The sequence below is a fragment of the Vanessa atalanta genome, chromosome 8 (genome assembly GCF_905147765.1).
Source record: "Vanessa atalanta chromosome 8, ilVanAtal1.2, whole genome shotgun sequence".
Classification (NCBI taxonomy): domain Eukaryota; kingdom Metazoa; phylum Arthropoda; class Insecta; order Lepidoptera; family Nymphalidae; genus Vanessa; species Vanessa atalanta.
In genome coordinates this window covers 8,533,196-8,558,754 of record NC_061878.1, presented here as the reverse complement: position 1 = coordinate 8,558,754, position 25,559 = coordinate 8,533,196, and the positions used below count along the sequence as shown (strand labels likewise).

Sequence of the window (25,559 nt, the reverse complement as noted above, 5' to 3'; positions counted from 1 at the left end):
TAACTGTAAGCAGTTCGTAACTCTGCAATAAATCACATAATATGTATAAATGTATATTAATGACTTATTTAAAAGATTTAAATATTCATAGAAGTCAGCAATACTACATAAAAGTACACGCAAGATTAGAGGTCACGCAAATAAAGGCCAGTTGAGCTAATTCAACGTTTAACCTTCGTATAACAAACAATTTCCGTCCCATCGATGTATAGCCTGTTATTATTCAACTGTTGAGCGATTCATTCTTTAACCAAAAAAATATACGGCTTGGAATAGATATACGTTTAAGTAGAATATAATAAAAAATGGGTAAATCTTGAAACCGTGATTTTCGTTTAAAATCTTCATGTTATATCCACTGAGCTATTCCGACACATAAAGCCTGTGTATCAAAAACTATTGATCAAAAATAATAATATTAGAATATTTCTCGTTAAACATTTTTAAATATTCGTGAAGCTCGTGTGAGAGACGACTTTGAAGTTGTGCAGTAATTACAGTAATTGTCACGCTCCGTGAAACGTATGCAATTATAGAGCACAGCACGGCTAAGCGCCGTTAATAAACTATGAACAGATGTCATTGTTTCTTTTTTTTTCTTTGTGAATGATTTGTTTAAATTTCCTTGCATAATATAATACATCCTATTATAAATAAATGTGATATAGAGCATTTTCATGTGGATGGTTTAATTTGAAGAAATAAACGTGTACATTATATTAGTTTTTCAGATTCTAGTTAAAGTTTACAGTCGCAGTGTGAAGTAACCCTAATACCTTCCTCAAATGTATAGGTTTTACAACAGGATCCCAGAAAGCGTTTAAAATGCTTCTGTTGCCAAATTAAAAAAAACTGTTAAGGAACGCTTGTATGGGAAAGGGTTGGGTAGGAATAAAGGAATTTGAGTTTGAGTTTGAAAATAGAATGTACAGTTAATTTATAAATTGGACTAGTTCTGACGGTAGCGCATACAACCACACCAAAGCCCCAGCTTCATAATGCTGTTCCGGTGTCATTGCGCTAAACGTAACTATTGCACTCCGTGAACTGTAAAATGATATTACATAGTATATTTCAATAAATGGGCTATTAAACGCTAAGGTTTTCCAAAATCAAACGTAGATCCTGAAATAAGTACGTTCAAACAAACAAATGAACGAATATTAACTATTATATATTAATATTAATATATAATAATATTAACGAACTTGAGCTTTAAAATATTAACATAGATAAATATAACAATATATGTATGATGTATCATATAAAGTTTGGATTTGTATATAGTTATCGTCGTAGCCAAATGTTTAAATTTGCCATTCAATGAAACGCCTCGCCATTGTACTAAGCGGCGCCGTTCACCAGCGGCTTTAAACGTCAGCAAATTCACTTTCCTTCCATAGAATCATAGGGTCATTTGATTTAGACTCCTTTTTTAATTTTGTGAAAATAAATCGATTCTATGCGGACTTTTGGAGTGTTGGTTTTAAGAAACTGAAGGCGTGAAGCGACTTACACACACATATATATATATATATATAACACTTCAAATATGAACAATTTCTTACCTCAATGCCGCTTTTCGGCTCTGTGTCTCTCACAGTCAGCAGGTTAGTTGGCGGTCTGTTTGGAGCTGTACTGGCCACTAACGACAATGAAGCGCCGACTGTTTCTTGGGGCTTAATCCCTGAGTCACGCAACAAGCATAACACATACGTAGCACTGTATCTTAGGTTCCAATTTTCACGAATTGGCTGAAAATAAAGTTATATGTGATTTTATTTCTAATTTTACATATCTTTTAAGACTTTTTAAAATATTTATACAAAGAAGAAATTAAGATTGTCTGGTTGTACGTACTTACGTGCATAGGAAAATAACTATGCATAGCAATAGACGTACTTTCATTGTTATTAAATTGTGTGAAAACGCTTTTAAGAAGCCGAACCCGATATTCGAATCCTGATATCGAAATCTGCAGCTTTATTTAGCCAACAGATTAATGACAGGTAAGTAACAGCCAATAATTCGCAAAAAAAAAGTAGTAACATATTTAAAAAAGGCATTGAATATTTTATAAATAAACGATCAAATATTACAAAAGCCAATTCCGTATACTAAATGTTTTCATACAGCCTTCTTAAGCCTCTTTCACTGACGTTAATGATATTCATTCTGATAGAAATAACTTACTCGTGTGATTTATGTTTAAACGCATAAATTTTGCTGCAAAAAAAAAACTGAATATTCACTGTGTGAACTCTTAAATTAAATTAAAATTCTTTTAATATTATTTTTAATCCAAATCTTTACACAGATTTTATAAAAGAATTCATGCGCGGCAAGATTAATTAATGCACCCTTTTAAAAATTTCCCTTTAACAAACTAACCTAATTTTAATAGAAAAAAAAGTTCAGATTTATAACTAAGTCACGAAGAGCGAAAGAGTAATATTACATTTATTTTATTTAATTCTGAACCAAGTAAGTAAGGCCGCATTTATTCTAAGTACGCAAAACAGTATATCACCAACCGGTGGTAAGTATTTACTTAAAAGGTTAAATTAAATACATCCACCGGTTCTCAATATATATTCTATCGAAAGGAAAACAGTATGAATACCTACACATGCTAAAAAAGCCCAATTGCCTAACTTTTAATGACTGTCCGTCCCGATTTCGTATGGGTTAAATAAGGGTTTTCCCTAATTGATCCCAAAATATATTTCAAATGAGATATACAATTTTGCCGCGATCTATTCACGCCTGTGGCGCTACTACATCGTATAAAATGAAAGGCGTTTTTTTTCTCGCGTACAAATATATTTTAATATTACTAAAACTGCTGGTCCGAATTGAATAGTGCTAAATAGAAACTAATCTTTATGAAATGTTTAAAACTAATATGTATTTTTTTTATTAGGATCAATATCGAGTGACTGAAACTGAAACACAGTTGTCGTCATTTTATTTTACCATTCATTTTAAATATAACAATGTTTAAAGTGAATTAATAAAGAAAATGAATTCTGAAAATTATTTAACAATAAAATAAAAATAATTCAAATCGGAACAAATTTGAGTTTAAAAACTGAAAGCGTATATTTATTTTTGAGTTGTGGCCGTTATAATAAGTACCTATTAAAATATATGTATCAATGTTATCCTCAGTAGAGGTACCAAAACCAACAAAGTAATATTCAATTAAATTAAATTATTAGTTTAATGGCTTTTAGTTGTGCCGACAGGGCACAGATTATTTCGTCAATGTCAGGTAAGATGGAGAAGACACAAATATATTACCTTGACTCTAGCCTTAAGAGTGACAGTGCGGTTATCTGACAACCACAAGCGGCACATGACAGCGTCCGCACCGCGCGTTTTTGTCGCTGCGATAACGCGCACTGCGGCCACAGTGCGTCGCTCCACGTAAGCGGAGTACACGTAGAACCTAAATCTGTAACAAATACCGTTGATATTTAAAAATTTTATCCAATAATATTATTATATGAATGTAGATTATAAGTCAAGCGTGATTTTCTTATATTTCATATAATATGTAAATTATATATTTATATATATAAAAGCGAAATACCATTCTCATTGATTAATCACGAAATCTCGAAAACTATAACACCTACAAACTTGAAATTTGGCAGGTAGGTTCCTTATTCTGTAGAAAATCTGATAAGCAAGCAAGCTAACGGATTTTATGAAACTCCAGTCTAAGGGGTAAAACGGGGGCTGGAAGTGTGTGCTTTATAAATTTTCCGTGGGTAAAGCCGCAGGTTCAGCTAATAAATAGTACACAGGTATGTATCACATCTTATAGATCACTCATTCACTCTCCTATCGTCACCAAATCCGTCATTTAAAACAATGTTCAAGAAATTGATTTATCGGAAGAAATTGTTTTTTGACAATATCCTAATTTTCGCTATATTCCTTTTCCGACGATCTGATTTTCTTTTAATACTTTAAATGACTAAAGGCATTGGTCGACCGATGATTAATAATTGAACGGAGTTAATAGTTTATACTTCGATAGGATATATTAAATCATTATATCTCTCTAAAGGTAAAGCAGGGAAATCACGACAAAATTTAAGTAGATCAAAAGAAATGTTTCCTTTTTAGTTACCAAGACAATATTTTGATAAAAACACCGGAAGTTACCCTAAGTCGTATAAATTCTCCAATCCGCACTAAAATAACGTGATGGATTAATCTCTTTAAATCCTCTTCACTATCAGTAGACAAAAGCTTATCCTGTAAAACAGAAACACTACCGTACGGGTTTGTTCAAGCCCCTCTATCTAGACGGGATACTAGGGATACCACACACTCAACAGATATTTTATCGCCAAAGAGTAGTACTTAGTATAGTTTTCGAGTTTGGTGAGGGAAGAATGAGCCAGTATAACTACAGGCACAAGGGAAGTAACAATTTAATTCCCAAAGTTGGCGGCATCCGCGATTTAAGGAATGGTTAGTGTTTCTTACAGCGCTATTGTCCATGTGCCGTGGTGACCACTTACCATCAGGTGGCATTAGGTGGCATAAATTTACTTACATTATTTTGAATGATACATTATTATAAATAATTTAAAGCCAAGAAAAACTATAAGTATTTTTCATTAAAAAAAAACTGTGCGATTAATGTTACTTCCAAAATTTTTAAAATTGGAATTTTCAAACATATTCCTAAAAATAATAAAATAAATAATGCCTATTAAATCAATAACACCGTCCATATATCACGAATGACGATTTAATTCTTGAACTCATTGAATATAAATTAAAAAGTTACAAACGTGAACGAATGAACGAATAAAACGATGATAATACAATCCGTATTACGGCTGCGGTTTCAGAGTAAAATTAATTCAAATCTATTTACACCGTTGATAATGGAAAATCGATTCTCGTCGGTAACTTTAATTAAGTTACAAATTCTGTGTATGTTCTGATTACCATATTAGTAGATTACAACTTTGTAATTTTATACATTGTTCTCATATTTTGTCTTAAATTTGACACCCTTCCAATTTACAACCCTAATCTGGATTAGAATACCGAACGCTGAAATCATTAAAGGATAAACTAATACCAGTAACCAGACTAAAATAGACTATTTGGAATGAATTTCGAAATTTTATATTACATTGATGAAAACTGTCATAAAAAAAAACCAAAGTAAATGATAATTTATTCCTAGATATCTTCTTAAATACAATTTTTTTATTCAATATAGAAACAGTTCACATAATTATTTATTGTCAAATTAGACACTAGCACCGGTTCGAAAAAAAAATACCCCGACATGCGAAGAACCAGCGAGAGAGTCTCATCGGGAATTGTTTTTCTTATTTTCTGATTGTGACCATTGTTCCTATATTTCATATACACTATCAAAGTTTTATGGAATAAATAACAAACCAAATTTTCAAGATAAATTACTATTTACTTCGACATTCTTATAGATAATATTGGCTATGTTAATAGGTATACCGTCTTCGACATACACCTAACATTGATCCATTTATGAGGGGCACCTGTCATCGATCAATCTTGTTCAAGTTGCTTAGATTAGCTTTTCACAGCTAGTTGTATATAACATATTGAAACAATAAAGAAAATATATGTACTTTTACTTGGTGGTAGGGCTTTGTGCAAGTACACCTGGGAAGGTACCACAAACTCATCAGGTATTCTACCGTCAAACAGCAATACTTAGTATTGTTGTTTTGTTTGAAGGGGGAGTGAGCCAGTGTATCTATATGCACGAGAGACATAACATCTTAGCTCCCAAGGTTGGTGGCGTTTCAGAGCTAACGTCTATAGGCGATGGTGAACACTTACCAGCAGGTGGAGCATTTGTCCGTTCGCCTGTCTTAAAAAATGTACATCGAGTAGAAATGGCATATTTACAATTCAATTTCAATATCTGAACGAATATTTCATAGCACGTCCTTTTGATCTGAACTCAATATTATTTCTAGATAAAATATCATACCCTACAATGCATTTCATAGATATTCGAAGTAAGTGCTGTTGCCATTTCTATTTCCCTTTATTCTGAGTACCTATTATACAACGCTACAACAGGAAATGGAAAAGTACTCATTCAACAGCAACGAGCATCGGGAAATTGTTCCTCGCTACCGAAAATATCTTTCTGTGAGAAATGTGAGGAAACGAAGATATTAGTACTTCATCTCCAGGCTTATATTTCTAGTGTTAGTGTTCATATGACATATTTTAAAACTTTGAGAAATGCACAGGTATTTTACAAGGTTGAATTTATTTAAATAATCTTAGCTTCATTTGCCAGCCGAATAAATTGAAATACATTTCTAGTTGTTGCTTCATTAGCACCAGTTAAATTTGGTCTATCATCTCATCAAAATGTATTATATCAAATTTTTTTCTTCCGCCAGCGGCGTCGCTCGCGTGTGAGGGTTGGTGGGAACAGTAATTACTAATATTCCTATTTACCGCTCAAACTTCGACTTAACTCTTACTAGAAGTGGGAACGACCATCAGATCTGCATGGTTTTACAAATTTTAAGATATTGCTTTTCTTACAGATATTGTTTTGATTACTTTTGCGTTAATTTGTAAGTTGTAATAAATTCATGAAAATTTCTTACGGCTTACGTTTACGTTCTTTAGAACTAATGATAGCCGTGTATTTCTACCAGATGATAAAAACTTTTGTTTTTCCATGGGTATCAAACGAGCTAATTAATGGTTTTTGATAAGGTGCTGTATCAATACCATGTAGCACTTATGCATTTCAACTAGTGTAAACTGACCCACTAGCAAAGGCTTTACCAAGATAAGATTTTGCCAGACAGCTTTAAGTCAGCCTTTTTCACGTAGTGTAACCCTCTACTTTGATTCTAAAGCAAATGATAATCGTTTCGTACACCAAATGGTAATGACGTAATAATTTAATGACCACTTACCCATTTGTCCCATTCAAATCGTTTAAGCTGATTTTTATAACAAGAATCCATATTAAGATAAATTTTATATGGCCTTCTATAGCGTCTTGTTATGAAGATAACAGCGTGGGTAGAAGAAATAGCAACGCTAATATTATAACATAATCAATATTGAACCAGGAGATCAGTTCGACCGTAATATAATAGGACATCCTACTCGGGTCCCACGTCTTTCAAATAACTTCACTATAGTCTCATGTTAGTTTCAGAACTATCCTCTGGTAAATTTTGGAACAGGTATTTATTTTTACTTTTCTTTCGTTTTTCCAGCCGGAATTCGAATGTGTAAGCTTAACAAACAGATTTTTCGTCAAGCAAACTTGCAGCATCGAGAACACATGGCGTAAATTTGAATAAAAATAGTGCGAAGTTTTCTGAATCCGCCAAATAATGCTGCTTATTTTACTGATGAATAATTATGTACGGCACGCTTAACATTTGCATCTGGCAAAATATTCTCTTTAGCATTTAACTGAGATAAACTAAAGAATTCCAATATAAGAGAACCTGTTTATAATACACAGCGGACAAGGAATTTGAAGAGGAACTTGGATCGACTGTGATTAAACTGTCTAAATGAGGCTGATTGTTTTAGAAAAATACTATCCATAATACAGCTTTACCAAAAATTTGCAGTCAACACAGCAGGATCTTGCGGAAATATGTTACATATATCACAAACATTGAATTGTTTTGTTTTGAGACAATAAAGTTGTTTTGTTCCGTTATGCAACTTTATTTGATTCGCTGACTTACATAAATAAACAAATGCGACTACTGGCTTTCCGCTGCAACATCGCACGGATAAGGTAAAAATTTGCTCCATACACCAGCCATCCTTTGACATGATAAACGAGTCTTTAGTTGGTTGTAAGGCTATATGCAAGCAAAGGCCAAGCTTGGTAAGTATCACCAACCTACCAGATATTCTACTGCCAAACAGCAATACTTAATAGTCATGTGTTCCGGTGTGAAGGTTGAGTGAGCCAACTACAAGCATAAAAGAACCTTACATCTAGGTCCCAAGGTGAGTGGCGCATTGGCGATGTAAGAGTTGTTTAATATTTCTTACAGCGCCAATATACATGGGTGGTGGTGACCACTTACCATCAGGTGATCAATTTGTCCGGGGACCAATTAATTTTGTTAAAAAAAGAAGCAAATCTCGAATTTTAAACTACCCTCATCTTAATGCTGTATATTGGGATGGATTGACAGTTGGATGGTTGATTAAACAGTTTTACCATCTACAAATACATATATCATTATCCATAACGTCATATCGTGTCGAGTTTTCATTCAAATCCATCAAGTGGATTTCGCGTACCTGATATGTATATTATATTAATCCTTGGAAAAATGTTTCATATAAAGTAATGTGCCTGTTTCAGTTTCAACATATGACGTAAACATTTTTTCTTTAGGATAAGACAGTAGACTTTACTAATTTAGATATAAACGTATAAAAACATACTCAGTGCAAAACACTGTTAAAGGCAGGCACAGCGTTGTTTAACTTACATATAAGTACTCATAACATAACTTAATTTAAGATAGTGCAGATTTATAGCTCAAGAGAAATAAAAACAAGCAAGAATTGGAAAACAAAAAATAACTAAAATCAAAAGTGGCAACAAAAAGCTAGTAAGTTAACGTCCCACAATTGGGCTTATGCCTCATAACATATTCAGGAGACGGGGTTTGGAGCTAATTCCACCACGCTGGGATGCGATTTGGTGATATTTAGCAGATTTTTATCCAACACATGCAGGTTTCCTTTCGATGTCTTTCTTCATTGCCGTGCTCGAGATGAATAACAAATATAAACTAGGCACATGAAAATTCAGTAGTACTTGTAAGTGTTTGATCATCCACTTCTACTGGGCCATCTCGACTCTCAATATCTACCATATTAAAACTATTTAATTCTTTCTCTCTCTCTCTCTCTTTCCCTGTCTCTCTCTACTTATTCAACACCATTTTAAGCCGACACTTAATATTTGTATACAAATGCCACTTTTTAGTACACATTTTGAAGTAGGATCGTCGTCGGATAATATAAACAAGTTAGACGCTGTTGGCTTGATTCCATTGTAATGCAGTGAATGTTAAATAGGTTAGCCATGTCATGTCGTCTATAATATTTACCATTAAACGACTAGTGAACATACGAACGCGTACGCGTGTGTGTTTCGCACGCGGTCCATTTTTAATCGGCAACTATTTATTTATTTGACAAATATCTCTACATAGTATCAAAATCACTTCCCGCCATCTCTACGCTTAGATCTTTTAAACAACGCAATGGATTTTAAAACGATTTTCATGAATAAACTGAGTTACTCATGAGGAAGGTTTATATATATAGTATATACATATTTTCTATATTGTAAGTCCATAGTCAATATAGAAACAACTATGTATATAAAAATAGTTTAACAATTCAGTTCCCTTTTCTCCACTGTTCGTCAAACATATTTTTTATTTTGCTTCTTTTTCATTTTTATTGAAGCTTTCAGTTTCAAAAACAAACGCTACAAAAATCACCATACGTGAATGTATTATAATGAAATTGTAATGAATCTATAGAATTATGATTTCTTCGAATCAATAATTGTCATAACCGAATATAAAAAAAAAAACAGTTAATTCCATTAACTTAACAATATGACACGCTTCAGAGAGGAGCCTTCTTTTAAAAGTAGGAGTACTGCTCTTAGTCATAGCAATCCATTACACGTGCAAGCAATATCTCCCTCAGACGTAAGACGCACTGTAGAGAAAAAATCAACTGGACTGGGATTTCATATGAATTGGTTTGGAACGAATATTTATTCGCTTCGTCGTATTGTATTCTAAAATTCGTATGTTTTAATGTTATAATATTTATTGACAACTACTTAAATTATTTAAATCGTGACATTTGTTATTTGAATATTCACGAGAAAAGGGTTGTTTTATACCTAGACTTACTTGGAATGACAATGATCATATATCTTGCAATAATAACCCCATAAGCCCAGTACATCTAATTTGAATATTTTTCATATTAAGCTTTCTAAATTATTGCATTATTTATTTATATAAAATAATTTAATTTATGCTATATAGATAAGCTGCATTAAATATGCAAAATTAAATTTTCCACAATTCCAATAGGATTTGAGAATATTTCTCTCACAATTTCCAAGTGATCATTTATACATTAAAAACGCGACAACCGTTGTGTGTATTCCATATATTAATCACTTCTAGATACTTCTGTAAGAAGTTCAGCGACCGGCATAATATTAAAATTAAGTACTTATTGAGATTTCTCTGATTCTTGTATTCTGAAACAGCACGCCACCGATAGTATAATATTACTAATTGTCACTCGCCCGCTTCTCTAGGTTTAAATTGAAACAGAACATTTTGTTGATTAATCGTAAATAAAAAAGTATTCAATGACCTATTTCAGTACGTAACAGAGTTTTATTGTGAATTACATTCCAAACGTCAAAATATAGAACATTCGAGTTTATATAGGTAGTTTATTTCCATAGAGTAAATGTTAATACAAAAGCTTTTACTGTTATGATTAGTTTTTTTTTTTTTTATAATTGAAAAAGAGCGCTGACGATCAATGAAAACAAACGATACTAAATACCCTTCTACACTCAATACCACTCATTAGAACCCGTTCGTCTTACACGAACTATTTGCAACAGTTATAAATTAAAATAATATATAATTATTTAAGAGAAATCATATATGTCTTCAAATGGATTTATATTCACGACCACTGAGTATCTAAATGTTCGATTAAAACACAAAGTCGAGTTTAGGTTGTAAATCGTTAAGATAGTCCATCTTTAGCGACACTAAAGATTTATTATAGCTAATAGTATTAACCAAGAAGATTTTACAGGACATAGTATCGTTGTCCTCCTCGTGAAATATATTAAATCTTTCTAAAGCTGTAAAAGCCTCGAAATGTTCCAAAACTGGGTAGAGACTAGGCTTCTCTTAAAGAGAAGATTTGAGGTTTAGAAGCAGCTACTGCTGCTCTTATGCAGATTGTAGACTTTATGTGAACGTGATTTCCTCACGATGTTTAATATAAATTAAAAAGGAACACATATTTTCAATTATCCAAAAATATATATCTCAAATGACAGGCCTAAATTAAAAAACATTTGTATTTCTTTCACACTCCTTAACTCAAATCACCTTCTATATTTACCCAATATTTTAAACCTAAAACGTTGCGACTTATCTTTGGAAGATAGATATACCTATTATGCCGTCGGGAATTTTCCTGTAAACATTTTTAAAACTCTCGATTCAGTAGGACATTACTTTGATGTATCTCTTATAGTTTAGCTGGCGTACGCCATGCTAGCGAACTAAAACAACAGTTTATCGACTTAAATACAAAACATTGAGTGTCTACTATAATAAAAACTAAAGTATTACGTACACTAGCATATTTCCTACTGCTTGTATAAGGCCTCTTCTCTCTTTGAGAAGGTTTTTGGAACATATTCTTACACACTGCTCCGATGCGATTTGGTGGATACACGTGTGGCAGAATTTCGTTGAAATTAGACACATGCAGGTCTCTTCGCGATGTTTTGCTTCACCCCCGAGCACGAGATGAATTATAAACACAATTTAAGCAAATGAAAATTCAGTGATGATTCCCTGGGCTCATCCGCAATCATCACCTCGGCTTTATCATCGTCATCATCATCATCATCGCGGCTTTGCGTAGAATCCAAATTGCATTATAAGTCTTATTATAACAGCAACAATTTATTATTGCCTGTGTTATTTCTGGATAATGTAGCTCACTAATACTAAATGAATTATTAAAATCCGTTCAACAATTTCAGAGTTTATTCATACAATGAAACAACTGTTTCATCTTAATAATATTATTGGCTGTTACCCGCCCGCTTTGCTGAGCAGAAAGGGGGGAAGGAACGGGAATTCAAGAAATGAATGGCCTATCTACCGACGATTCCGCGTCGATTGATTATGAGTTCATACTGTTTAGTGGTTAACAAACGGAATAGATCTTTTTTTAACACGGCAGTACTAAGTATTGCTGCTTGGAGGTGGAATTTAATATAAGTGGGTGATACTACTATGAGCTATCGTAGCATCCTACCATCAACTATTAGCTCGCAAAGCTAAGTTTTATACTATTTAAAGATAGCAAATACAATCTCATTTACTTTTCAGTCTAGTGAATATTATATCTATCGTATTCCCAACAACGAGTTACGATGAGATTGTATTGAAATATTTTAAATATATAATTATATATATCTACATTAATACGCGTAGAATTGTACACATTTAAAAAAAAAAACACGTAAACGGAGAAGTGTGATTTAACATATTATTCATTCATTCATTCTCCTGCCCTTATCCCAATTTTACTTGGGGTCGGCAAAGCATGTCTTCTTCTTCCATACTTCTCTGTCGGACGTCATCTCACAAGTAACATTCTTTCCAACCATATCGTCTTTCACACAATCCATCCATCGTTTCTTGGGTTGTCCTCTACCTCTATATCCATCCACATCCATTCTCAAAACCTTTCTTAATTAATTAGCATTAAAGTTAAATTATTTAATTTAATTTCCAAATTAGAGAAGATACATAATATCTGTAACAAATACATACTCACTACTCCACTACTACTACTACTACTCATGCAACTTTTGTTAAAGTAAAGTAAAACTTGAGTAAAGTATAAATTAATATATAAAATACTATTTAAATTTTTAAAATTTTACATACTATTAATACAAGAAATAGAATAAACATGTAACCTCTATTTTCCGTTTGCATACGGTACAGAGAACATTTTTAGGCTATGTTTAAATATTGACGATTCAAAAAAGCTTCACTGTGATGCAGAACTTGAATAAAATACATTTGATTTCATTTGTCTTTATATAAAATGTCTATTGTTTACGTTCGTTCTGACATCACACGTCATGTCAAACTTAAAAAATAATAATGAGGTTTTTACACCTTTTTGGGTTATTTTTTTATTTGTAACAATGACAATGCGGTTACTAAATACAGCTGAGATTAATTTTCCTATCTTACGGATAGGAAAATTAATCTCAGCTGTATTCCGGATCTTACGGATATATCTTTAATTTGGATTAGCAATTAATTTTGGTCAATGTCAATGGAATTTCGACCAATGGGTGACCGCTAGTACAAAATATAAATCTATATTGGTATATTACCCGTTTGAGGTTAGTTAACGTCGACAGGTAATCGACGTTGACAAGCAAATAATAAAGTATTTTTAAATATTGAAGTATTCATTTCCCTCTAGATATCGCTGCAGCACATAAACTTTTATAGCGTTCATCCGATCACCATAAAAATAAGTATACACAAACTCGATATACATTAACGCGATCAACTTTATTGTTACACGAAACTACTAACACATAAGTAAATTATAAATAATACTCATGTACAATATCGGCCAAATTTTGCTAGTGCTATAAAAACCGTCTAAGCACTTATCGAACTCGCACACGAAGGGTTCCGTACCATTATCTATAAAAACGGCAAACACAAATCTGTCGTATGAGAGCCCCCTTAAATATTTATTTTATTCTGTGTTATATTTTTTACATTATCTGTAAATATTTCAAGTGTCTATCTATGACGGTTCATGAGGTACAGCCTGGTGACGGACAGACGGACGGAATGACGGAAAAACAGCGCAGTCTTAGTAATAAAGGTCTGTTTCGCCCTTTGGGTACGGAATCCTAAAAATGGAACCCACACAAGAAATAGAATCATTGACGTGCCTCATATAGAATTAGTTACGCCCCTTTTCAAAAAGCTCCTTCCATAATTCTAACATATTAAGTCTTTGTTACTTTAATAATGAATTGTCTTCTTGATAACAATGATATTATATTATGATAGCATTAGTATTAGCAGCCCGTAAATGTCCCACTGCTGGGATAAAGGCCTCCTCTCCCTTTGAGGAGAAGGTTTGGAGCATATTTCACCACGCTGCTCTAATGCGGGTTGGCGGAATACACATGTGGCAGAATTTCGTTGAAATTAGACACATGCAGGTTTCCTCACGATGTTTTCCTTCACCGCTGAGCACGAGATGAATTATAAACACAAATTAAGCACATGAAATTTCAGTGGTGCCTGCCTGGGTTTGAACCCGAAATCATCGGTTAAGATGCACGCGTTCTAACCACTGGGCCATCTCGTACTTTTTATTATATTATGATAACCAATAAGAAAAATTACGACACAAGTTTTCCTTAATAGCTCTTAGTTTTAGAAGTTAAATAATTAATCGATACATTTTTAATGAAAAATAATAAAATATTCATTTAATTAATAACATTCGCCTTTATTAAAAATAATAATTATTAAAATATACTATGGGTTCTTACAAACACTTTTGAGTCAAAAAGATTAAATGTAGTTTTCAAAGTGATTTATAAATTAACAAGGAATATTTTAAACTAAATTTATTTATAGCGTATATGCATATATTTTATTAAGTATTGCTGTTTGGCGGTAGAATATCTGCTAAGTAGAATTTTTTTTTTTCAAGTTTTTTTCAAGTCTTCTCTTTTGAGTCAATTCCACGCTCAAGTTGTTTTTCTTTTTGATGCAAAATATAAACATAGTTCATGACTTGAAATATGAAACGAATTTGGTATTTTATTTTTAACGACACTTTTTAACTAAGTTAGGAACGATTTTAATGAAAATGTTCAATATAAAATAACTTTGAAAAATCATAAATAGTACATAATGACGATGCAACAGAAAATACGCTCTCAGTGTGGTCTGAAGTTTGCATAGATTTTTACAAGGCCAACCACTTTGAGTGCTTTCTGAGGCACGGGAGTGTACAATGCTAACATCCAAACTCATACGACAGAAAAACCCAATAACTTCCCTAACCAGAGTTTGAACTCACTACATCGGGTTCCGGTCCTTTATCCAAGCAACGACGAGGCAGTATAACTTCCAACTTTCGTCAATATAAGTTCCAGAAAAGGTTTTATTTGAATAAAGAAAACGCGACAGACAGCAGAAAAAAATGTCGATTAAAGCCGGTACGTTTTAGGATTTAATATCAAAAACCTACTGGTAAATCATTAACAGACGTGACATGTTACTTTTTTATCAACTGATACAATCGAAATGTATTTATTTGTATATAAAAAAAACACATGAAGTTAATTACAAATACAACATTACAGGAAACGCACACAAACAGTTAAAATTACTTGTCTGTTTACACGAACATCAGACCAATTGAACGAAGTTATCGTGAAATCAGCTTTCATCACGAAACAATTCTATAATTGTTTGTTGGATCGATACGTATAAATATAGAACTTAATGTAAATTAAACTGGCTGTTACTAACAGCTTCATCCGCTCCATTAATAACGTTCTCGTTTTAAGGTAGATCTTGGTAAGAATTGGTCACCACTGCCCATAGACATTGGCGCCGTAAGAAACTTTAATCATTCTCTAAAAATCTTGGGAACTAAGTTATTATGTCCCTAGTGCCTGTAGTTACACTGGCTCACGCAGCCTTCAAACCGGAGCACAATATAACATAGTACTGCTGCTTGGCGGTAGTATATGTCAGCGTTGCAGAACTATCGATATTTTGACTATCGATAATTGACCTCGAATATTATTCAGGATATCGACAGTACTGTCGATAGTATCGCTAGCTCTCTGTAAGCAATACTATTGGTAGCAGCGATACTATTGATACTATCGATAGTATCGATAGTTTTGAACCATCGATAGTTTAGGTTAAAAGTAATGGGTTTTGCAATACTATCGATAGTATTGACACGTGACAATACTATCGATAGATTATCAATACTATCGCTTACACCTTAACTATCGATAGTCTATCGATAGTGGACCATCGATATGCAACACTAGAATATATGCTGAGTAGGTTGTACCTATCCAAACGGGCTTCCAAAGAGCCCTACCACCAAGTACCTAATAATCATTTCACATTTTTTTTTTTTTATGGCATTGGTTGGCGGGCGAGCATATGGGCCACCATATGCATAAGCATGTGTAATTCTAGAGGCGAAATACTGTGGCGCTGTGGATCATTTACGTGCATTTTAACTTTATGGTACTTTTTTAATCTTGAGAGACGATTAGGTAATATTTATCTATTTCTAGCACGTACTACATAAATAATCATATACATATGACGCAAACTAGCCACTATCGGAGCTGACGACTCTATTTACTGGTGACGACACCAAATATATATTTACCGAAATTCACATCACTTCCCTTCATCGTCAATGTTCTCATCCAGACACAAAGCTACCTGGATCTTATTATATTTCACTACGATCATTCCAATGATTTAGTCATGATGATGTAACAAACAAATAGACATAGTTCCTTTCGCTTATCAGTCTAAAATCTGATAGTCTGAGGCCACAATCAAGTTTCATCATAAACTTCTCTTCAAAGAATTGGACTACACTGGCCAACCTCAAATACCTTCGACAATTCACCAAAACTGAAGAGTAAATAAACTATCATTGATCTCTCACTAATATTAACAGCATGTTTTTGTTGTATGTCTGTAAACTATTGAAGACATATTTATTCGAACAAGTTAGTAACTCGTTTATTTCTTACTTCATTTATTTACTTGAAAAACAATTTTATTATTTGCTGAATACGTGCTCCGCGTACTTACGACTTTTCATTATTATTATTTTTTATATTCTTCAATTTTAAAATAAAAAATCCGCGTACATTATTTCACAGTCAAAAACTTTACTAATTAAAATGTGAATGCATTCTCCTATAAAAATATTAGGATTACTCACAGCTAAATACGCCAGGAGTTAGGTCGGGTTGCTGAAAATTTTGGGTCAAAGTCTACCCTCAAGGCTATTTGACGTTCCCGGCGTTTTATAAGCACGTCATTAACTGTGTCCCTTAACGTTTTCGAGTTATTAAGCCGGACGAGTTGAAAAGCTGTTGATCTTGTGTCCAATGCGCTAACATTATCGTCTTTTAAATTGGCCACAGTTTTAGTTTGCTAACGTGTGACTTACTTTCTTTCAACTGGATACAAAAGAGTATTAGTATTTTCGTTTTTAAAGTCTAGACATAGTCATCTATTGTGGGTGTTGATATCTGTACACACAAATGGTCATAATAAGGAGATTACTTCACTAAATGAAAATAAGTATACAAAGGCGGATTTATCCCAATAAGAGGATCATTCATTAGAGACCGTAAAGAAGCTAATACATTTTATCCTATTCATTCGTTTATACGTTATCTACGTGTTACCTTTGTGTTCGTTCCAGAGCCTAAATACTTTAATCAGTAATCAATATTAGACTTTTGTTACCCTAAAAGCATTTTTAGTTTAACGATAAGACATTAGATGTAATCTAATATAGCAGTTAATAGGCTAGTTGACAAAATTTGGAAATTAGTTTAAAACTATAGCTTAGCATCTATTTCACCCCAAAAATATACTATTTTAAGAAAAATAGGTTTTTTATGTTAGTATTTTGAGTTTTTAGAAATGAACTTGAAATTGACCGCGAAAAAGGCCAAGATTGTCATGGCGTCTTGAATGACGTCACACCTCGCGAAACAGCCGTGTTTGTGTATGACAGTCAATTGTGTTTTTAATAAATAATGAATTCCTCGTATTATAAATACTGTATGGTGCCCCAATGTGAAAGTACAACGATAAAAACGCCAGACAAATTATTCATATACGTACCAAACAATAAATAAATACGAATAAAGTGGTTAAATGGCATGGAGGCAAGATGCTCTTATTTTGTCAACTAATTCCACAATTTATTTCTGTGAAGATCATTTCGATGTAAGTATTAAATACAACTTGATATATCTATTTATAAATGTATAGTAAAAGAAATGAATTTAGCAAATATAATATATCACACATAACCTATAAAATGTTAGGACTAGAATAGGATTTTATGATTTGTTTGAGTTAAAATATTATTTTGTTTTATAAAATGTAATAATTCAAACTCTTTTTACTTTTTTAGTTGCCAAATGATATGACTAATTATACAGAGTATCATATTATGGGTAAAGACACAAGTGCGTATAAAACCAGGTTGTATACCAACGAAGTTCGAATGCCAAGAAGATATATGTTGAAAAAACAAATTTTGTCAATAATCGCAGAGTGTTTGAAAGATCCAGAACCAAGTAGTACCCCCAGTTTATCTGCCATAATGATAATTGATAGCAACAACGTAGCGTTCCGCGCTTGTTTCGCGAGGTGTGACGTCACGCGACTCTGATTTGTGTTTAATGTCACGTGATTAAATGCCTCATTTTGTCGATTTTATTTTCCAAAAATATAATTAATCTTTTATTATTTTTGTAGAAAAGTTGTTTTTTTATTTACTAATTATCATGATTTATCATTAGAAACTCAAAGCTATCCGATTTATGATTAGTGGAAACAAGCCTATTGTCATATTGTAACAACGCAAAGGTAATAAACACACTCACGCACTCATGCATACACACAGATACGCACGCACACAACAAAGGATTAAATATTATAAATGATTAAATGTCTGGCCGTTTGTTACGTTCACGGTTAAACCATTGAACAAATTTTGATGAAATTTGATATGAGACAAGGTTGAACCCCGAGGAAGGGCGTAGATCACTTATTTATTCCTAAAACCTAGGACCCAATAACATACGCAAAAAGCCGCGGTTGAAACTAATCTTTCATAATTGTATGACTTACATGTGTCGGTACAAAACAGTCCGTAGCTCTTTGAACGAATATTTTATTCAATTCCGACAACTGTGTTTTTTTTTCAATTTAAATGAGAACGTTTAATTTGAACGCGTTGTAAACAACGAAAATGTGAAGCTTTCGAACAAAGTACAAAACACAATAGTTTATTTGGGCATTTAGTGAAACAGCAGACAACGCGCTGAAATGAACAGTAAGTTATCAATACACTCAATGTAATATTTGTCATTAACAATGCAACGTTTTTATTTTTTAATCTGTATTATTTTATACTGTATGTAAAAGTGATTATAAGACTGCCTCCTTGGTCTAGTGGCTAGATATAAGACCACAGATTCTGGGTTCTGGGTTCAAACTCCAGGTCAAGCCTTTTTGGGTTTTTCAGTCGAAAAACTCTCAGTATCAGCCTGGAGTCTGGGAGTTGGTGTTTACACACCCGTATCTCGGAAAGCACATACTGCCATTGGTCCTGCGCCTGAACTCTTTCCGGACGTATCGGATTTGCTTTCCCATTCGAATATGAGAGAGGGAATAGAGAGTATACCTGTGTTTGAGCACACACTTGTGCACTTTAATATGTCCTGCGTTGTTGTTTGGTGACCTCTCTTGAGATTGCCCACTTTGACAAAAACGGTCAGGACAATATCATCTTCAGAAATAATAATAACTACACTTATTACTCCTACGCTTATCCCATCTATATTCTTTAAAATTGTCTTTATTCATAAATATACAGGGTTATTGGTAATTCGACGTATTCCCGTTAGGAGGTAATAAGTGATACTTTTTTTTAAATAAATTTTTGAAGTTGCATTTTTATATCTTATTTTGAAAAATCTAAATAACGTGAAAACTCAAAAATGGTTCATTTTTGCATCATGCATATGGGGGTTAAAATTATCGCAAATAATCATCCTTATTACCTCCTAACGGGAATACGTCGAATTACCAATAACCCTGTATAATCCTACTAGATTAAGAAGTTCATAGGAGCTGTTACAAATACGACAAAGATGTATTTTTCTTTAGCCTGTACACTTTCATTTGTTGTCTAAACTTCTGCCGACATAACAGATATGTACGGAGCACTTAAATACGCTCGATCTTTCAGATTTATTGTTGGCAGCATAACTTAAAATAATTAAGGTGTTCTTTTCATTAGTCAGCTATTTTATGTATTTGACTTTTTATCGATATCGTCGCATTATCTTCAAATCTACTTTTAACTCCTAACACCAAGAGGCGTATTTAATAAATTTTACCACGAGTTTATCGGTGTGTGTTGTCTGTGACGGTGTAGCTCCTTAGTGTATAAACCATTTTTTTTGTTTGATAGGTGATTTGGTCATGAATGTTTCAGATGTAGTTAAGAAAACTCAGCTCATTTTCGGTTATTGAAGGGATATCAGCAATTCTTGTGGTTTTATCGATTGAAAATTAAATATCAAACAAGTTCAAGCTCAAAAATATTATACGTAACTAACTAAGACCCGACAGGTAAAGACATAGCAACACTTAAAGCGGTGTTTACAAACATTATCCAATACAACACGCTATTATATTATAGCATACTATGAAACATCCACGCAACATGTCGGCAACAACTATACAAAGTTTCAACTTAATCGAATAAACGGTACGTGAACGCATTGAATATGAATAAAACAATCATTAAATATTGAAACAAACTTAATGTACAAACAAATGAATGCAACACCCTAAACAAAAAAGATTAATAATATGCTTGGAGTTCATTTAATTATATTTTTGGTTAAATTCATTAAACAGTGGAATATACAATTACAATGTAGTCATTAAGTTATATAAAATACTTAATTATTATAGAAAAGATATAACAAAGAACAGTCGCTATCCCTTACCTCTGCTCTTGGCCCTACTGGCCTTTACAGCGTCACCGGACGTTGGGGCGAGTACTAGACTCAGTCTTGAAGTTTGAGCCATTTCGGGCTCGGGGTTGACGTTCGTCCTGAGGGTGTCTCGTATGAGAACGCACCTCGGCTCAGAACGTATTCGGTGGGTCTTGTAACTCATGGCTCTCTGGTATTATAAACCAGTTTCTTAGAAAGGTATGTTATTATATACATTTTTGGTATCTAATAAACACGAAATTCAATTTGTATATCCTTAACAGCATATGCTATTAAAAACAGGAGTTACTTTTCGTAAAAATAATATCTATAATAAGACCTTCAAAGTCTAAGCCATCCGCGTAACGTAATGGAATAATGTTTTGTAAACATCATTGAAATAGAATTAACGATTCGTAGTCAGTTATTGTTCATGAAAGGAAGCTTCATCGCTATTGGTTAACAAATTTACATAATGTGTTATTAATATAAGCCCATCTGTGCCCGTTTCAGTGCTCCACGCCTTCCACGGTTTAGCTAAATGTTTTTATAAAATGTATGTATATGTTTACACTGCCTCTTATTAAGACCGCATTCAATTTAAAACGACATTATGGCCATACCTCTGAGAGAGATCAACGTTTTTCCGTACGTGTTTATATTATGTGCGTGTATATATGATTTTGTAACATATTCATGTATTTTTATTGCACACTCATCAGACTTAAACAAATGCTTTACTTGGAGGTAGGGCTTTGTGCAAGCCCCTCTTAGTAGGTACCACCCAGTCATCAGATATTCTACTGCCAAACAGCAATACTTAGTATTGTGGGTTTCTGATTTGAAAGATGAGTTAGCCAGTGTAACTAGTGTAAGGTTGAAGAATGTATATGGACGATGGTAACCACATACCATCAGGTGGCCCATTTGCCCGACAGCCTACCTCATAAAAATGCATTTGAATCGAGTAAGTTTCAATTGTCTTCCTATGGTAAATGTTTGATCACTTGGCTTGTCATTTCTATACATTTTGGTGTTATTTGCAAGTGAATTCGTCATTATATTTGATATTATGTACCTGGTCAAGCACCTGAATTACAATTATTTTAAAGTGTAATTAATAATATTACATGATTCAAGTTATAAGCGTTAACCACATTGTATAAACTCTTCGACGATATTCATGATATGCGTCGTTTTAAAAAGTTAACCATAAATTAAACAAAAACTAGATAACAAATACAACAGGAGTAATATAAAAGAGTATTTTGTCAAATTAAACAAACAAATATCTCATAGATTTTTGCTTATACTTTCATCCATGTAAAAGTCTCAAGTCCTTTCAACATTCATATTCTTGGAGCGAAACTCGAATAAATACCAAACCTTTATTAAGGTTACAATTGAGTACTTTAATATACCACGATTCAGGCACACGTGTTGTCAGATGTTAATATGAGGCAATTTGGAGATGGATATTAATATTAGACGGAAACTCTCAATACTTTATGTGACCCTGGTACGTACAGTTTATATTACACATGTTAACGCAACGAACATGACTTTTTATATTCATAACACATATCTCTAATAAAGCTACAATATGTAAATAGCCTGAAATTATTAATCTAGAATAATTCGTTAATTTCGTGTATGTATTTATTAAACTAAACGTCGAAGTTGGGACTCCTAGTAATATTTATCATCTAGTAATAAAATTAACCATACTGAACGTGTGCTCCTTGTACGTTGTACCAACAAATATTAAAAACAGTCTATTGTAGGTAGAGTGACAATTTGACTACCTGAAAGTAAATTATGGCCTCCGCCTATAGAAATCAGCGCTGTATGAAACATTAACCATCCTTCACATCCTCAATGAGTTACCTACCTTGACAACTAAGAAACTATTTCTTTTGGCGGTAATACTGACTGAATCAACGGAACACAACAATACAAAATGGTGCTGTGTACCATGTGTGGCTGGTACCCCCATGCACAAAGACCAGCCATCAAGTAAAAATGATACCTTACGACATATACTGAGATATAAGGTAACGTGCTACTCATGAGAACAATTTTCAAATGTTCTCAAATTTGATCATTTCATTCGTAGGAAAGATTTTATGATAAAAATATTATATAAAAATTCAAAGCGATACGTCTTTGAGCTCACAACGATGCGTCGTCCTGTACTGCCTTGTAATGTAACACTCAAAGGGATTGATATGCAGTCGTTGAAAAATTGCCAATCGGGTAGATGATGCAGTATCTACCTATAGAGAGCGACGGGTCGTTGTACCAACTGTAAGAATGCTCACAAATACGTAACAATGGAACACGTTTCATTATTTTCAAATGATAGAGATCGCTCACCATCTTTGATTTTTACATCATAATTTTGCAATAAATTAACAACATTGAACAAACTACTAACTGAATCTCTAAAGTTTTAGTCAACATAAAATTGATATAGATTATCTTTCATAAGGGCACACTTAAAAATAACAATTTTCTAAGTCCCAATTCTATTTACAGATAGACAAACTCAAACCTTTTTGACCATTTCTAGCAAAGAAAATTCTAAACTAAATATGAAATTCCAAAATATATATAATAACAAAAATAAAATTTCTTGCTCCGTTAAAAGATTTAACTAAAAAGAACTCCTTCGCTCACTGCTTTAGTGTTATTCCCGAGAAATGTCTTCAAAATGAAATAAAACTTTCGCATGAAATAGTTTCCCGCTTAAGTTATTTTTTTTACGTTTTATATTACTAGACGTTTTATTAAGTCTTCGCAGTTGCTTCAAAGCAACTTTGAAATAAATGAACGCGTAATGAGATTCAGACTGCGTTGGGAAGACCTTTAATTATCTCGAATACCATACCTTATTTATGTTCCGGCATTTTAAACATTCGAAATCGTTCTATTTTATTTGAACATTTACTTTAAAATACAAAAATTGAATGAAATGTTTAAAAGTATATAACAGATTTAACACTTTGGATTATTATGTATTTTTTAAACTATAAATAAATGTTTAAGCTGATTTAAGAGCCTAGACAGCACGACGGTTGGAACACTGTGGTGTGTGGTCCTAATCGAGATCGGTGGTAGCTTCACTTAATATAGTTTGTCATATGATAAAGTATATTTTGATTTTTGCTTAAAATCTGGCCAAGTATCATTGAAATTTCATATAAGTATTTAGTTGATGGTAGTTAGTAGTAAAGTGGCATTAACAAAACGTAATACATTATTTCCATGGTCAGAAACAGTACTACTGATATATATTTTTATTCTTTCAGTAATGCTGGTCCTGACATGTTTCACGTCAGTATCAATAACAACTGTATAAAGTTTCAATTTAATTTTAAATCTGATGCGTTTTATGCATTTCTACGTCTTACAATTTGCGTTATATTCACAAAACGAAGTCGGATACATTTCTTCATAACAGTAATATTCAAACGTCAATGCATACCGAATAATCTATAAACTTAAAAAATAATTTCATTTAAAATGAAAATTGGAATGAAACTATAAAAAAACGTAAGGTCACAAATCACTGATTCAAAATATTATCATAATGGAATGTTAAATATCAATTTGATTGGTTAAACTCTCTGTATCCGTACAAAAACACAAGAAAACAATTTTATAATATTAAAATGACTCCGTTCTCCAAAAACTATTTGTTTCAGTAAAACGTTAACAACTTTTAGATAAATTAAAAAGAAAATGATTATTACAAATTATTAACGAATCGTCACCGACAGATAAACATATGTGTGGCCGGTCCATAAATAAACTATACAAAAAATTATACAAAAGATCTAATATACTTTATTATATAATACCTACTGTATTATATAATAAAATATACGAACACCTACGAGATAAAATATTAATTGTTATAAATATAGACACTCGTATTCACATATAATATTTCAAAAATAACGAGTTAACTTGTGAAATTAATCTCATTAACCTGAAATTTTGTTCTAAACTTCAACGCGAACTTCGTCTTCGAAATTTACAGAACAATGTTTCGATCGCTCGTAATAAAGGTAGATCCGGTGACCCGGTCCGATAGCAACGCAAGCGGATTTGTTACGAAACAGAGAGGACGATCGCAAACGACAAATAATAATGACATAATTATAAGATGGCGGACCATATTCAAAGTTGACCAAATAACGAAAAAAACTAAAGTCAGGGCGACATCATCATCATCAACATGATTACTTAAGTTCGAGCGAACAAATTTGGTTCTGGATTTTTTTACCAACAATAATAATTTCTCTTTGACTACTTCATCGATCTGTGACTAATTTATAAGGCTGCAGTTGTCGAGGTTTATGTTTTAAGCCCTAGGACAGGCCAAATAAAAATTTATAGATTGCCATATGTTTAAAAAATTGGGACTGTTAAAACTCAAGTTCCTCAGAACGCAAGAAAAGCCATTGGTCCTGCGACTAAACTCTCTCCGAAAATGTCAAATATCATGAATATCAATGAATTGATATCCTATCACATTATGAGAGTTTTAGAAAAGTGAGTGTCAGCTACTCTATCTCACATACATACTTGAGCGTATATTATCTGTATAGTTGACTGTTTCTTTTAAAGAACATCCGCTGTGGCCAAAATTGGCCAGGAAGCCATCAAATACGTTTAACCACAAACGTAATTGAATAAAATAAATTAAAAAAGTGCATTTACTTTATCCTTGTACAAACTCAACCAAAAATTATTTGGATAGGTCAATATTATTATCGCTCATAAAATGTAAAATAAACGTGACAGGTACTTATATCAATCGTGTTTTAATATT

The 25,559-nt window shown here is 32.8% G+C and overlaps 1 protein-coding gene across 1 annotated transcript in view; it reads right to left on the bottom strand.

Moving 5' to 3' along the window:
• The window catches only part of LOC125065999, an 83,199-nt gene that overhangs the window by 8,325 nt on the left and 49,315 nt on the right, over nucleotides 1-25,559 (bottom strand). The window contains exons 3-4 of the mRNA XM_047673876.1: nucleotides 3,304-3,457; nucleotides 1,569-1,754 (exon numbers count right to left, since the gene is read on the bottom strand). Of these exons, the coding sequence (XP_047529832.1) occupies nucleotides 1,569-1,754; nucleotides 3,304-3,457 (340 nt within the window). The remainder of the gene's footprint in view (nucleotides 1-1,568; nucleotides 1,755-3,303; nucleotides 3,458-25,559) is intronic.